The 17,009-nt window shown below is 36.7% G+C and overlaps 1 protein-coding gene across 19 annotated transcripts in view; it reads right to left on the bottom strand.

The window, feature by feature from the left end:
* The window catches only part of NRXN1 (neurexin 1), a 673,407-nt gene that overhangs the window by 586,674 nt on the left and 69,724 nt on the right, over nucleotides 1-17,009 (bottom strand). For 10 of the 19 annotated variants that reach the window (XM_053972536.1, XM_053972537.1, XM_053972532.1 and 7 more), the window contains exons 2-4: nucleotides 13,199-13,216; nucleotides 8,588-8,617; nucleotides 7,769-7,780 (exon numbers count right to left, since the gene is read on the bottom strand). The exons of 4 other annotated variants lie outside the window; for them this stretch is intronic. In XM_053972536.1, coding sequence (XP_053828511.1) covers nucleotides 7,769-7,780; nucleotides 8,588-8,617; nucleotides 13,199-13,216 — 60 coding nt within the window. The remainder of the gene's footprint in view (nucleotides 1-7,768; nucleotides 7,781-8,587; nucleotides 8,618-13,198; nucleotides 13,217-17,009) is intronic. 5 more of the 19 variants (XM_053972550.1, XM_053972533.1, XM_053972531.1 and 2 more) reach the window with 3 other exon arrangements.

Genomic DNA, 17,009 nt, shown 5'->3' with positions numbered 1-17,009 from the left:
TGTTTTGCACAGCTTCAACAGTAAAATCACAGCTTGCAAACATAATTTTCAATGGTGATTTGTACGTAAATGACTTTGGTGGGGTTTTTTAAAATATTTCTCCTGGACTTGTAGAAATACTAAATGTACCTTGCAAGACCAAGTGGTTAAGCAGAGCCATTAACTGAGAAAACCAAAAGACCAGCTTGTATTGCCAGCAAAAGGCCTGCAATGCCCTTTTCCTGAGATCAAAAGCCCTTATCTGGCACCTTTTGATATAACTCAGGTTCAGTGAAGTAGGAAATGAAGTAAATTCTTCCTGACTTCTAGTTCTAGGCAGAGATGCTACTGTTGGTTGGGAGTGGGGTCACATAAGTACCAGTGCAGCTGTCATCAGGAACCTCTCAGGTTTTGGTCAGCTAAAAGATGCTTCAGGAGCAGAGCATTAAGGGCCACAGAAAGATATTTATCTTCCTCTCCTCTGGGTGGATGCTCCCAAAAATGGAACAACCACGGCTCACAATATGGAATTCAAGACAGACCTGTTAGCTAAGGGTAACCCCAGTGAAAATTTCCCAGACTTATACTCACTTCATGCTGAATTTTGCTTTCCAGGCAGACTCCCCTCCGTCTGAAGAATATGCAAAGGCAGATGAAAGGGATTAGACCCAGCTGCTTTTATTTCCTCCCACCCCCAATACAGAGAAGCTACTGAAGTCAAGGCTGTGATGCCAGCAGTGCCAGGTGTTCTGTGGTAGCCTCTTGTTATCCAAGGTTGCTTCTATACAGCTTTATTAGTTGCCAGTGAATCAGTCCAGATGCTTCCTTTCTTTAAAGAATAAATGTCTACTTTGAGGGGGGAAAAAAAAATGTACCAGAACTTCTAAGTCATAGCAGCAAATTACAAAAACTGCCTGTAAATGAAATGCAATGCTGATCAGAAAATTGTTCTAAGCGGGTGCCAACAGAAAAAAAAAACCTTTGCCCTGAATGTAGATTTAATGAGGAAGAAAGGACTCCTTTCACTAGAAAAAAATTCATTCAATAAAAAGATTCAGTCACTTTTGTTTCCTCCCAAGTCTGAAAAAAACCACCATCTCTGGATAACAGGTTGGTATCTATGAAAACAATCAAAAGAATGATGAGGGCAGAATTTCATAGCAAAGTCCATGTTCCATGCTCCACGATTTCCTATGGGAATCCTCCTTTATGCTCCTGAATTTCCCAGTTCTTTGCTTGATTTCACTGTTCTGCTTAATTGCTCTAGGTAGACCCTGAAGTAAATATAAAAAGCTACCTTTGAGCAATTAGAAACATCAGGGTTATAGAAGTCTTTGAAAATCAGGAAAGAGGTGTATTAGTAGTACCAGTGTAAATTATATATTCTTTAATTAAAAGAGTTTAAAGACGACTTGATAACTCAAATTTCTGTTGTTTCTAAATACCTTGGCATGTTATTGCCACCAAAGAAAATTCTTGTAAAGAGTAGGTTAAAAAAAAATTTGTATGCAGCATTCTTATTTCTATAAGAATGATCGATTCTGACCTGAATATTTAAATATTTTTTCGATTCCTTTGCAGGGAGTTCTTCTTGGTGGAAAAGTATCATTATAATGTGCATTTAAAGAGCACAGTCCCCATTTTCAGTTATACCACACAATTTTAGAGCAGTCTTCTTAAGAGTTCTTCACTTTCATTCGATTTAGTTTCTTTAGAAACCGTGATAAAGTTTAGTCCAGAATTTTGTAATCCTGCATGTAGATAAATGTTAGAGATGTTTGAAAATACTCTTCCTTGGGGCTCTAATTTCTTTCCACTTAGCTGGTGAAACTCCACTGAGCATGATTGATTGGATTAATGTTCAAATCAGCTGAGACTTCTGTTCTGAGATGTACAGTAATTTCCAGCTACTTTTGATTTTCACTGAAATAAGAGAAATTAGATTCTGTTGGGCTCATTTGTTTAGTTGCTCTTGTAGATTTCAAGGACTGGATTTTATCCTAGGAAGACACAGTGCAATCTTCGGGTGAAACTGAAATCTTTAGTGTCACTCTGTTGATGTATTTGGCTCAGAAGAAGCTTCAAGGACATTCCAATATCCAAGGAATACACCTGTTTCATTGGAAATGTCTGTGAAATATGTCTGAAACTCTCATGGAATTTCACTGTGCAAAAAGGTACAGACCACTGCAGCTTTAAATCCTCATTTTCTATGTACATTTACACATACATTAAAAGAAAAGTTCGCTTTAAGGAAGAAATGCTAAATTTTCCTATTTCTTTATTGCTTACCTGCTGTTTATTTTTTTTTTTTTTTTTTTTTTTACCTCTTCAGAGTGACAGCTTAACTGTTTTCCATCCCCAGTAAATCCCCTCATACTTTTTGGCCTAAAATGCACATCCTTCATCTTGAAAGAACTTGAATATTATTTTGAAAGATTTCTGTCAGCATGCCCATCTTCTGGATAAACCAGTGCTCAAAGTGGAGCCTTGTGCTGAGGAAGCCAAAACCTTGCTTATGTACTGTCTCCTACCACAATGTTTACTGGACCCAGCAGCAATCTACACATTTGCAAATATAACATTTTTTTTTACATTAAACCCTCCAGAGTCACACATTTATTGTCTTTCCCCTGAATCCATAGGAAGTCTATGAAAAACACACACAAGTTACATGATAATTCTGAGTGACATCGGAATGATTCAGAGCATGGTAAATTCTTTATTTTCATGGTGGTAAGGCACTAGAACTCTTGGTGTGGATTGGACATCACCATGTGGTGATTTTATTTTAAAAATAACTGTGTTCCCCTTTCATCAGAAAGTTTTCTTGATATGTGTGACAGGTCCTTACAATTTCTTGGCACACTGCTGACGAGGAATCAGCCATCTCAGATAGAATTTCGCCTGTGTGTGTCTCAAGGAAGAATTTGCATTTCTGTTCCTGATGTTGGTTGGTTTCTTCTGAGCCATGTGCTTCAGATAGAAAACTTCTTCAGCAGCCATGTTCTGCTGCATTTTTTGTCTCCTTGGGGACCGTTTATTGATCATATTTCAACATAAATTTGAATCTGCAGCTTCAAATGTCAATGTTCCAGGGTTGCAGGGTATCACCCACTGAAGTTCAAGAAAATTACTTGCTTCAATGCATCAAAATAAACATTTAGTGCATAGTTCGTTATGATATTCAACCAAAATTTGAACATATTGATCATACAAATATAAGGATAGTACAAATATTTATTGGAACATATATTTTTAGGTATGGAGGTATGAGTTACACACAAAAAACTTAGTTATAACTAGTTTTGGTGAGCAGCCTCTATTTAACTATGCTGATGAGATCCTTTAGAAAAAAAGTCATCATCATAGAAGAGATATGATGTGTAGCTACTGCTCTTTGGAGTACTTTGAGGAACTTTGTATGTAAAGTTCATTAATTTATTAAAGAAATTGTAATAACGCTCTTTAAAGATAATGGTAGTTTTATAGAAAATATTTTTTAAATTCTTATAATTTTGTAAATTTTCCAAGACTTTCAAAATGTTTAGGACTTGTTAAATGGCGGTTAAATTTTTAAACCTTGTTGATTTGTTCCTTTTTGTCAGTAGAAGCAACTACAAGATTGAGTGGGGAAGCTGAAGTTATTCATTCTTCTCCTGCAATGTCACCTGGAAACAATTTCAGTTACCCGACCCTGGCAACCCCAGTGTGTGTCAAACCCCTAAATGACCTCACTTTGGTTCTAGCAGGGATTCTTTCCAACCAGCTGCTGTCACCTAGGATATAGAACTGTGTGAACGAGTCCAGGGAGTCAGGAACCCCCTCCATCCACGTTTTGTGCTTGCCAGGCAAAATACAGCTGCAGTCGAGAAGACATGAAAGTGAGTCCATGTCAGCAGGGCACTGAGCCAAAAACAAGGAGCTGAGCTTGAGTCCAGGGCTGTGACAAAGTGTTTACAGGGTTTCTGGACTGTTGGCTGCTTGGATCAGGGAAGGCTGGGCTATGGATGTGTCTCAGCTCTGAAGCAGCACACACAACAGCAGATGGGGGGGGAACAGGCGTTTCAATGAGAGTGCAAGAAGCCAAGAGCATCTTAGTTCTTCAAAACCAGAGCAAAAATGAAAGTGATTCCAGTAAGATGGACTTGTGGCTGCAGGAAGGTTAATGACCAAATTCCAAAATTCCAGACAGTTTGATGTTAGGGGAGATTACTAGCACAAGGTGAGATTTGTGGTGCATGACACAAGCACTACATAATTACTTAGCTATATCACCGATTGTTTAAGGATTTATTTAAAATGCTTTTGTTTTTCAATGCTCTGTTTTTTCAGCTGTCAAATGAATTGCGTGATTGATAATTAAAAAATTAGCGGTGTCACTTTGGTGTTAGGGGTATTGTATGATAACCTGTGCAATAAAAAACTTGCCTTCCTTTGTCAAGGATGTTGACACATACATAAATTGCCATTCGGAAGTCTTTCTTCAGCATTTATACACAGTAAAGCAAACACCAGCATGTCAAAAGCCTGCAATCTAACACAATAAATTGCAGTTGTACTATCAATCTTTTGGTAGAAACACTTATTGCTCAGCTAGCTAACATTTAATAGTTTTTTACGAACCTGAGTGACTCATGTATAATTTAAAGCTGCACATAATCTCTAAAATAAGAGAACAGGAGTATGAACATAGCATTTAGGTACAGAATGAGTAATATATATAGTCAAAAGTATGATAATTACATATAAATAAAGTATAGGTAAAAATATGTATAGGCTTAAGAGAACTGCAGTATAAAAATGAAGTATTGCATGTCACTCTTAGTTTGTGAATTAAAAAGTCTTTTCATTGCTCACCAAAAGAATATGAAAAGGGGAGGATGAGATTTTTTATTTTTTAATAAAGAAATTGAGTGTTTTGCATTAGTTGCCATCTAAGTTTAGTTGTATTACAATCCATTACAAAATAATCCTGCGTGACTTTGATGAGGCAAGGCCTGTATGTGGAAATGGTTTTACGAGACCACCTCCAGCAGTTGCAGAGAGCAGACAAAAGTTTTTTTGGGCACAAATTTGTCTGGGGCAACCAAATCTGCCTGTTATGAACAGCAGATTTAAGGTTTGCTTTGAATTCAAGCAATTGCTCTGAGTAGCATTTTATGTGGTCTAGTAAAAACATCAACACCATTTACCAACCTTAGCTTGCCTATGTCTTTTCACCATCAGAGCTGTGACAACCCTGCTGCTAAAGTTCTAAACAGGGGATGAAAAACGAATTCCTAAATATTTCTGTATATGTGGTGCCTGTCAGAAAATAAACCAATGCCAATATAGATAAAGGACTGCAGATCTTCCTAGAATTAGGCATAGCATCTACAAGGAGTGATTTGTGGGGAGATTATCCAGGTTATGCCAGCTTAGATTTACAACTAAATGTCAAACATCAAGGGCATTGTGAGATGCTACTGAAATTAGTATTGCCCAGTTGGGAAGGCTGTCTCATTTCTCCTTCCTCTGTCAACAGCAGGTCCTTACCTTGTTAAAAGCCTGCCCTCATTCTGAAGATACACTGATTTTATTTTTTTTTCTCCTTTTCCAGCATCCCAAAGAATATCTACACAATTAAAGGAGATGGTGATACTTCAACCATTTATACTCTTCAGGACAAATTACATTGTAAAACTCCTTAAATGTGTTTTATTGCTTATATTTCCAAAATAAGATTAATTCATTATATAATCACCCAGAATTTTACAATTACTTCCCTTGCATACCTCTCAAGGAATGGAACTTATAACAAAGGAGTTTCCACTTTTTTCCCTTCATTCCTTTCCATCACCCTCCTAATTTTTCATCTGGTCATGTGTTACAAATGTGTGTTATCAGATCTGTTTCAAGCCACAGGTTTCAATAGCTGATATTAGTAAAGTTTCAGGATAGTCAACAAAATGAGGCTGGTTTTTCCTGGTTCAGGATATGGCTCAACTCTGAGGGATATTTTCTGTTACCACTGGAGTTGGTACACATATAAACCCTCTCCATCAATTTGAACAAATATACACCATGATATGTGCAGAAGTATTGTGATTCTCAAAACATAGTAATGATTATTTCTATATTACCTGGATAAATCTAATAAAAATCAAAATATGAAAGGTAAAATGTAGTCAAATGATTAGATGATTGATGACTGGTGTTTAAATAATGTTACATGGCACATTACTGAACATTAAACGTAGCTAATATATACAGGTAAGGTTTTTTTTTTATATATAGTTGTTAAACCTTTAAAAATAAAAGTATAGAAGTCTAAATGTTACACAATTCTAGAAAAATTTCTATTTTGCTAAAAATCTGCTCTCCATGTCAGCTACTATTCATAATAAATATTCATAATATTTATATTTTACTCCTTTCATATAAAAAAACCCTTTGGTGTCATACATACTACAAAATTTATTCTGTGTATTGCTAAATCTAGGAAAATTGTTGTGCATTATTAATAAAAATTATCTATAGTGTCAAGGTTCAGTTAATAAAAAAATGTCATTTTAAGGTGACTGCAGCCAGGATATCCACTGATTAGGGATAAGATAATAATAAGTAATAAGGAAACCATGCATACTAGGTACTGTTAAGAAACAAAAGGATCAGTCATATAGCAAACAAAACAAAACGATCTGATAAAATGAAGTAATGAGCAGATTCGTTTTCATGCTTGCTTCAAAGCTTTCCTAAGTAAGAAGACTTAGAGTTCCAGAACACACACAAATGGTGTCCCACCTGTACAGGTACAGAGTCTTTCCAGGGGGTCTGATACGAAGGGGAAAGGCACACTACAGGTTTGCATTTACAGTATTTGCATTACATGAAGTTCCTAGGCATGGAAACACTAAATCAGCCAAGACAGCCACAAACCTGGAAGTTTGTTTCTAATTCAACTAGTCAGGGAAGTATGACCATACAGACTTGCACTTCTGATTTATACAAAGAACAGGCACCCCCTGACAAATGCTTAAGATGAATAGAACTGTATTATTCATCATATGCAACAGAGATTAAATGGCTTTTAATGACCACCTTCTTATCATAAAATATATATTTACACAATGCTTGTGAACAAGTGTCCTTGCAGCAAAACCTGATGTTTATTCATACAGGAAAAAATTCTTGCCCCTACTGCACTGTTTCCTCTGGGAGAAGGGAAATAAACACGCTGGCATTCTTTACATAAAGAAACAAAAAGAATTTAAAAAAAAATCTGAAAGAAACCCCACACCTCTCTTTGGCTTTTTTTCTTCCTCATTCCTTTGTCCAATTCTTATCTCAGATACACTCAAGTGATTAATATAAAAGGGAACTCTCAGGGCAAAGACTTGCTAAAGTTAGTGCTATTCCCATGTTAAATGTACATCAAGCTGTGGACTGACCCTGCACAGTTTATCCCCAGAGAGTCTCTACTGAACAGCAGCACACTTTTTTTTCTGTGTTTGGTGGTTTAGACTGCAGCTCTTTGAGAACAGAAAAAGGCATACCTCAAAATGTGGCTGGTATTTCATCATGAACACTTCCTAGAGCTTTAGCCTCTTTTATCACTGCCAAAGCTTCTCATCCCTCACAAAATCAGGAACCAAACTTTATCCTTACCTTGACATCCATGTAATATTTACTGTAAGAACATACCTACCTCATGTTACCAGTGCAAAAATTTTACATTTACTTGCATTATTTGTACATACATTTAAGTATACTGATGGCATTAAAAATAAAGAAAATCATGTAATACCTTTACTTTTACCTATGGATTTGGTGAAATGGTTCCATGAAGAAAGCATTTCCAGACAAAAAGAGAATAAAGAAGAGGAGAGAAACAACAGTAAGAGTCATGAGTACATGTAAATGCAATAGTATCTGAACATGAAGAGACAAAGAATAAGGTAAGTGTCTGAAGACAAATGGAGATGCAATCAGTGTCATATTAGGGATTCGGTTTATTTCTTCCCAATCGTGTACATGCAGAGAAACACAGAAACAACCCATGCTTAGATAAGAAAGACTGTCACAAAGATAACATGGACAATGGTTAGGAGGAAAAAATCACTGGTTTTGTTAGGTAGCAAAATTGTACTCTCAGCATTCCAGAAGCCAGGAGCAGGTGCTTTCTGCATATTTCCAATCAGCCATGCATTAATGCAAATGGACTCTTCAATGTACAATGTTACAAGAGGAGCATCTTCTTGCAGGAGCTATCTGAAGAGTGGTCTTGCACTTTGTTTATCTTTTACAGGATCACCCATAATTGTATTTTCTGATAAATACACAAAATGTTCTTAATCACTTTCTTATTTCTCTCACCTCTTTTTTTTAGTTATTGTGTTGCAAGAGGGGGAGTTGAGGAGGCAGGAAGGACAAAAGCTTACAGAGCAAACAAAAAAAAAAAAATCAAAAAATGAAACAAGAAAAAGATGTGACTAAAACCATGTGTTTCTTTGCAGCCAAAGACAGCTTTCAAGCATTTGCCCATCGGTTGCAGTGATGGATTCAAAGCAGCTACAGAACAAGAAGAAACAATGAAAGCAGAGTGGAAAAGGAACAGAGCCCATACCTTGGTCGCCCATCATCAGGTGCGCCAGACCTTGAAGGGAAACAAGAGCACAGTCAGCAATGAACAAGGGAGCACGGGAAGGTGGTGTTGTCACACTGACAAAAATGTTTTGTGACAGGCATCTGTTTCCTAGAAGATGTCTGTATCACAGAGGGAAATCAAAGAGCATTTTTCAACCACTGGTTGGAATGCTTTGGGCTACAAGTAACAGAACTGCAATCAAACACTGGGTGCTGTTTTAGTGTGTATTTTTTTTTTTCTGTGCAGTATTTGCATTGACAGGAAATAATAAAATGCTTTTAAATCCAACCAATTCCTTTAATAATCCGCCTGTCTTTATCATATTTTGATTATATTGCTTTGAACGCTTTGCTGGGAGGACTTCCTGTCCTCTACATATGAAATGATGTTTAAACCCTGGAGAAGTTTAAACCTGAAAAATGGGCTGGGTCTGATCTTTTTCCCCTCATAAAAATGAGCATTTGAGGTAATTAAATAAAATTTATTCATCACATTGAAATGATAATGCAAAGAATGTCTCCTTATTTGTGTGAAATGTGACAGTAGAATGAATTTGTTCCAGAGAAGGCAAATTATTACATATGCAATATAAAATACATGGTAATAAAGAAAATTTAAGTGACAGCTTCTGCAACTACTTCTTCAATCTGTGAGAAATAGATTTTGCTTTATACTTGAGATGAAATCCTATCACACCAAAATAGGTCTAGTGACATTTCAAAGCAGATGTCCATAATGATAATCACTCATCCAGAGCCAAATTTTGTTACTCTTCAAGGAAAAATATTCATCTTTTTTAATTCGTGATAATAAAATGATACTTAAATCTCACTGAATATAATGCTATGTTGGGAGAACATTTTTCTTAGATATATCAAGTTTTTTCATTTTTTATGTCTGATTTAAAAACCAGACTTATTCTTGTTGAATTTAGCTGTTTTAGGATCCATTTCAGGAGTTTTTTTGGTTGTTCATGTGTAAAATGTGCTCCTCTTCTCAAAAACCCATACATTATTTTCTTAATTGCAATTAATTGAAATAAATTCACACAAAGAAGGTGAGCAATAAAATATCCTTCCCTTTATTGGAAAGCAGACTTCCTGGAGAGAGAGTTTCTGTGATTTCTAATTCACAAAGTAAATTAGGTGCACAAATGACTCACGCTGCTTGGGAGTAGTTCAAAGAAGATCCTCCCGACTACAATCAGTCTAAATGATTCTTCTCTTATCAGTTCCAAATCTCAAGTGATGTTCTAAGTAGACTAAGAATGGTTTTGTTGAATTATTGCTTTTTAATGTCACTCATTTTAGATGTGTAGTTAAACTGAAGGGCCTGATGTGCCTGATCTCTTGTGCAATAAATTCTGCTTCCAAACACAGAGCTCTGCAGCTGGTGGGATTACCTGGGGCTCACAGCAATGTAAACGAAAGCTGACTGTGATCCTGAAGGGATGCCTGCATCAGCATAGCCTGGGAAACATCACACAGCTGAACTGGCAGTCTGCAGCTTGTGAAAGAGAATGGAAATGTTTCCATGGGTGCTCTTTCTCTGTAAGTGTTGCTGCAAGAGAGGCTTGCTGAATACACAGAGTATAAAGGGATATTTTTTAATTCATTCTTTGAGTGTCCTTCCTTGGATCCCCTGCCACGTGGCCTTTTGGAAGTATCAGTGTCTTCTTGTGATTGATTAATTTGTCTTTTATCTTTTGGTGTTGGCAACTACAGCAAGAAATCTCAGACTTTTAACTTGACTGTATTTGATAAAGGAAAATTCAAACCAGTTGAACATTGCAACATCTTTTTCTTTAATGAAACAGTGACTTTTCAGCCACTGCTTTATGTGAGATCCTTCAAACAAATCACTGTCCTGTCTCCCAGGGGAATGCAAAAAAAGGTGATCTCTTACTAGCTCACGTTTACATATGAACTTCATAGCTACACAAACGTAAACAAAAGTCAAGCTTCAGATTATCACTGCTTGATAGCTACTATTTTTGTTAAAATGATACGTGAAATTGGTCCGTTGCAAATAGATGACTCTTACACAATTCGAAGAAAAAATGTAAATAGCAGAAGTACCTCTTGAAGACATCCTAAAAACTGCTCGAATTTTAAGAGTCACTTGCAGTGTTGTTCAATGAAAAAATGCAGTCAAGTGAATGGAAAAGACACACACTGCTCAAACCAAACATCTACCAATTAAAAAATTCAGCACTACTCCTCAAGACACTGTTTTTGTTTCACTCTTTGTGTTTCTTTATTTGCAAGCAATAAGGCCACTTATACTCCCTTGCTAAAGGCACATAATGATGCCCACCTCAATTGATATTTTTGCACTCTGTGGATGAAGGCTATTGAAGAGTGAAGCATTACTAGCACTGTACCTGTTCATTCCACAGAGGGGTTTAAAATGATGCAGCTAAATCTGCCATGACAGCAATCACTGCTAGATTTGCAAAATGAAAGTCTGCTTTTAATAGACCTGGAAGTTTTATCCTTAAGTAGCCACGTATAGGCCTCCCATACATTGAAAACACTCATTTGTGCACCATTACTTCAATTTCTTTGTGAATTAGGAATTCAAGATTTAGAAGGAATCCCTCATGTGTGATCCACTCCAAGTCTCTCCTGAACTTGGCTCTCAGAGGAGAGAGTTAAGGAGCACAGGGTGGGATAGTGGAAGGGGATATGAAGATAGGACACCATAGCTTGGTGTGTGAGTTCCATGCAGAGCACAGGCCAAAACAAAATTTAAACGTGATAATCCTGCAGTGAAGGTATTAAAGTGTAGTACAGCTTCAGTAAAATGAAAATAAAAAAGATAGCCTTTTTTACCAGCAGTATATACAAAATTGAATATTACATATTTCTGTTTGCTTATGTCACCTAATTTACAGAGATGCTCAGATATCACAGAGATCAAAGATGAAAAATTTTAGCTCAGATATCAAGTTGTGCTTTGGACACACAATTCTATGCTTCCATTTTTACATATTCATGCTTTGTAACTTTAATATATGCATAAGTATCCAGACCTGTGCTGGAATAAATTTAAGGTCGCAGTTTTAAGAATTAGGTTCAGGTAAAGTCTGGATTAACAGTTATCCAGGTTTTATCTTGTACTGCTGTGCATAAATGAATATATGAAATGTAATTTAACCTCCTTATCTAGTTATACTGAACCTAATTCAAATTTTGAGACTCCTGTTGACACCAGTAAGAGTTTTATGCACAGATCAAACACAAGATTAGGTAGTTATTTCTAAGCTTTTATGTTTTTCAGCTAGAATTTCCATCCCAGTGTTGTTGAATACATTTTTATCTCACATTGGAAATGAAATTTTAGTGACGTGTACGAGAATGGCAGTGCCCACAAGTAAAGCACCAGAACTGTTTGAAATTTCCTTCTCCTTGGGAAAACATATACATTAATAAAATTGCAGAGCATCATCTATGTGCTAAATCTGAGCACCTGCCTTCACCCTTGTATACAGCAGCACAGAGAAAAGAAGCACCAGGACTTCAGGGCTTCTTGAGAAAATCAGCAGGCAGGCAGTGGCCCATGGTGAGTTGAAACCTGACTGAACTCAGGCCCCAGAGTGGCTCACATGAGCACCCTGGGTCAGAGTCATGCCAGGACAGTCATGAGTTAGTTTACAAAGCCCTTGCTTTTAAAATAGCCTTTAAAATATTGGAATGGAATAAAATTAAAGCAATTTTTTTTTTTTCAGTTTAGATAAGTAAACTAAATTTTTCAAATAAATAATCGTTTGTCCAGTATGCAGAGATTCACCTCAGAGAGATTTTTAAAGATATTTGTACATAAAAAAAGCACCTGCACTTTTTGGCTTATAAGCAAAAAGACTTTAAAACTATCATATATTTGCATGTTTTACCAGCTAATAGACTTACTTACCAATATTCAGGATAGATGGCATTGTGCCTTAGTTTCCACTGCCCTATGCCATACTTTCTTTAAAGGGACTTAATTATATACCAACATAATTATTAAAATCACATGCTGCTTCTTTCACAATGTCCAAAAGGCAAGTGCATTATGCTGAAAAGTTACACAGAAAACCTCTTTTCCTAAAGCTTTGTGCTGTAAAGGATATTAGGGTAAGCAAGGTTTGTGGTATTAAAGAGAAAAGCACTTTCTATTTTCCTAAGCAATTAAAAGATGGGAATTTAACATGCATTACTATTTTATTGGGAGGACTTTGGCTCCACATCGATGGGACAAATAGCTTCTTTCAGTGTTTTTCATACAGAACATGAGAAGAAATCAGTCCTGCAAATCTCCAGAGAGGTTTTGGATATGGTAACAGTCACACGAGTACAGATCCTGTTGTTTCAGTATGGATATTCTGGAATTACAGCAATAAGGCCAAGGAGCTTTGCTTGTGTTCTGTATGAAAAAATAAATCACACCTATTTCATAAACTTGTAAGCCTTTATGGGGGAAAAATACAACTTACCGTGCTGAATGATATGTGTACTTTTATAACATTAAGCAGAAGGAAAAAAAAAAAAACCCACTGAACAGAGGGGAAAAACAAGAGCTTAGGAAAATAAGGTAGAAAGCACCCACCTTCCACATAGTTGTCTTCTGTAAGCACATAACAGGGAAGGAGAGAAAAGGAAAACATTCATTAAGCAGCATGCAGACTGGAACTTGCCATTGCATGTCTTTATCATGCAAGGCATCAAACACAACATGCAAGTGCTCCATTGCTACAATCCAGAGGGAAAAACAAAAGCACCAGGGAAGCAGTGTTTCCTCTACTTAACAAAATGTATGTGATATGAAACAAAAATACTCTTGCCAAAGTGCAAATATTGTACAGGATTTAGTGCAGCTCTTTGTGCATGCAACTATTATTATTGTTAGTTATTAATCAGAGGGTTTTCTTGTAAGACTTTTGTAACTATATATTTTAAAACCACCGGTCATTTGTGATAGTACTAAATTCATTTAGTACTACTTTCCCATTCTGAATTTTCCTGGATGATGAAGTAGATGATTTTAAACTTCAGATAAATTCTTGAATGTGCTGTGAAGATGTTACCACAGGCAGCATGGCTGATCCTGCAGTCATTTGAGAGGCACTCTGGTCATTGGGTCAAATCCCCAAATCCAGCAGGGAAAAAGTGGAACTTAAACTGGGTGGAATGAGTCAGAACTGTTGCACCATGTCCTGCAGAATTGGTCAGCATCAGAAACTTGCACATTGTGAAAAATAAATCAATTCTCTGCCTGGTACAGTCAGCAAAGGCCACAGCAGTGCCAAGGATGGGCTCTGCCCCCCGATTAAATCAAAGGGCATTTTGCCTAAGGAAAGGCTGCTATCAACAAGCAACAACATTTACCATCGTTTATACCCAACCCAACATCAATATGGGGCACAGGAAAGAAGGTTCTCCCAAAGCTCACAAAGTAAAAGGGGACTAAGAAATGAGTCTCAGTTAATAAAGTGGACAGAACTGAAAGCTGAGAAACAGGCTCAGTGTCCTAAAACTCATTTTGGTGCCTATAGTCCTCAGCTACTCCAATGGGAAGGTGATTTTGAGGGAGTATTTCTCTGATCATGACTGAGGAGGGGATAGGAGAGAGAAAATGGGAAAGGTAAAATAACGAAGGAAAACCATCACAGAAGTCAAGGAGATGGATGCTGTGAAGCCAACAAAGAGATGGGGAAGGGTGAAAGCACAGCAGCCTGACTGCCTGGGAGATCTCCTGCTGCAGTTTATGCCATCTCCACCAGCTCCTCCTGGGCAGGAGCACGCAGAAGCCAGTACAAATTGAAGGCCAGTTCTGCCATTTCTCATGGAGTCATCCCATAGGAATAATGCCTTTTTTTCATGTGACCATGAATCTACCCTAATTGTGACATATTATAACCCAATAAACAAATAAGAAAATGAGTTACACAGAACTGGGCTGAATGATATTTTTCAAGCACAGTGATTTCCTCTCAGAATGTGTCACTTATCACAGTGAAAAGCCTTTATAAGTTAATGCAGAAAGCAATGAAAAAGGTCATCAAAACTCAACAGTATTCCAACAAATAATTTGAAAAATTTACCACTATTTAAAAAATAACTGCTATAAATGCTGAATAATAAGGGTTTAAGGGTTTAATTATACAGTTAGATATTATAATTTGCCTTTTCCACTCACATGCTCTAAATCAAGAAATAGAATAAAATTCACTGAGATGATGAAGAAAACCCATCACAAGACAAAGATATTATGTTCTATATACAATGTAAATAGTGATATTTGGATGTGATATTTGTGCTAAAATGTGATATTTGGAGCGGCTCTTAGCAAAACCTTTCTGGAAGAGCCTTCCACCTTTAACTGCATACAGTAATTTCCTTTCTCCAAGTAAAAAAAACCCACCCAAACCCAATGAAAAATAAATTAGTTATTTCAATTGTTTAACTTCAGGCTCTTCCATCTAATTCTGGTTATCACAGTGTTGGTATTTTGCAATACCAACATTGCCATGGCATTCTTTTTGGTGGCCATGTTTAGCTTAACATGATTTCTTAAAACCAGCGTAGGAACTGGCTGAAAGGCAAGTTCAGTTCCTCATGATGTCAGACTCAAAGAAAAGCTCTCTGAAAATGACATCACAGGCAGGATCAGATGGCTGAACTCATCTGGTTACAGGGTTTAGCATATTTGGTTTTATATCACAAGTCCTCCTCTTAGCAGTAATCAGTATGCCTTTTTTGATGACTTTCACCAGAAAGATTTATACCAGTTGAGCAGCTTCCCCTAAATGCCCGATTGATTAAACTTTTAGTGATAGCAAGTTAAGCTGTCAAAACATTTTGAATTAAACAAAATGGAAAAAGTTGCATTCCCACTCTGAATTAAACACTGTATATGTGTTAAACCCCTATGCACTAGTAAACAGCAATGAAAATTCATTCCTCCACAGATTTTTGTCATGGTAAGTTAAACAATATTAAACAGTTTTGCAATGTAAGAAAAAAATTAGTTCAGCTTCTTTATGGTACTTTACGAGGCTTTTACATTAGATTAGCACTGAACACTTTAATTAAGGTAGTTTGTTTGTGATGGCTGATATAGTTCCATATCACTAACACTTCACTTGGCTTTCCTGATTCCCATTTTCTAGGCATGGCCTATTCCTCTAAGCAGAATCTAAGCCAGAAGGCTCAAATTCTAGCCTTGCTTTTTATTAATTTTGCTTACTACAGCCACTCTTAAAAAACAAAACAAACCAAAACAAAACAAAAAAGGAAAAAAGAAAGATCATTGAAAGCCATGTATACTGTAAAGTCACAGTTCAGAGGGAACAAAAAATTTCCTCATATAAATCAGGAGTAACTGCATTTATGTCATTAGATTTGCATTGGTGTAAAATTCCTGTACCTGGAGGAGAGTAGAGCCATAGTACACATTTCTGTGGCTGCTGATGATTCAGCCACACACAGAATTTACCCACGTGTCTATCCATCCACTCTGAGGGACCTCATTGTCTGCTGAGTAGCTCTGTTGACAGCAGTGGAACCCCAGGTTTTTAGGACCCAAAATGCCAACTCCAGATGCTGCAGGCAGTGGCACAGAGCAGCTCTTTCCTTTTGTGCACCAGCTGATTGTACCAAGGACTTTTCACCCTGAAAACAAGCGACTTTATCTTCTGCATTCTGACTTCAAAGAGATGTGGGGACTTTTCTATTTTTCACATTGCACCAAGATCCTCACTGAAAGAACTAGAGAGTTCTTATCCACTGCAAATGCTTATTTCCAAGACCTTCGCCCATGCTCACCACACAAAAAAAAATTAATTGCCCTGCTACTTTCTGTGTTTGCAATGTAATTCCTCCAGCCAAAGTCTGCTCTTGGTGCTATGTGTGTAATCTCTTGACTGTGCATATCGGACCAAATATTGAGTTGATTTAAATCTGGTGTGACACAGTTGAAATCAGAGGAACTGTACAACTTACACAGGCTGTGAATCTGGCTTATTATCTCCAGATGAATTGTCTCAGGCTGTCCCTACTGAACTGAGAGCAGATTTCTGCTCCATTTTTTTTTTTTTCAGCAAAAGTGCAACCAATTCTAATTATTTTAGCATATCACTGTGATTTAGTGATATGAAAATGGGGATCATATTTTTACAGTACGTTTTTACTAATTAAAGAACTGTTTTAGTGTTCAGTGATTCTTCATGGAAACCTTGATTTTTTTTTTTTTAAACTGGCTCTTTCTATGTTTAGTGGTTATTTCTGCTATTACATTTTTTTCATCTGCTAGAGAACTTACACCTTAGCCACACAATTATGTAAGAACTGTATTTTCATGACAAACAGAAGAAACAGTAATTACTATTTTGAAATTACAAAATCAGAAACAACACTAT

The sequence above is a fragment of the Vidua macroura genome, chromosome 3 (assembly GCF_024509145.1).
Source record: "Vidua macroura isolate BioBank_ID:100142 chromosome 3, ASM2450914v1, whole genome shotgun sequence".
Lineage (NCBI taxonomy): Eukaryota > Metazoa > Chordata > Aves > Passeriformes > Viduidae > Vidua > Vidua macroura.
Note: the sequence above shows the minus strand (reverse complement) of the source record. Positions and strands in the feature narration are given on the sequence as shown.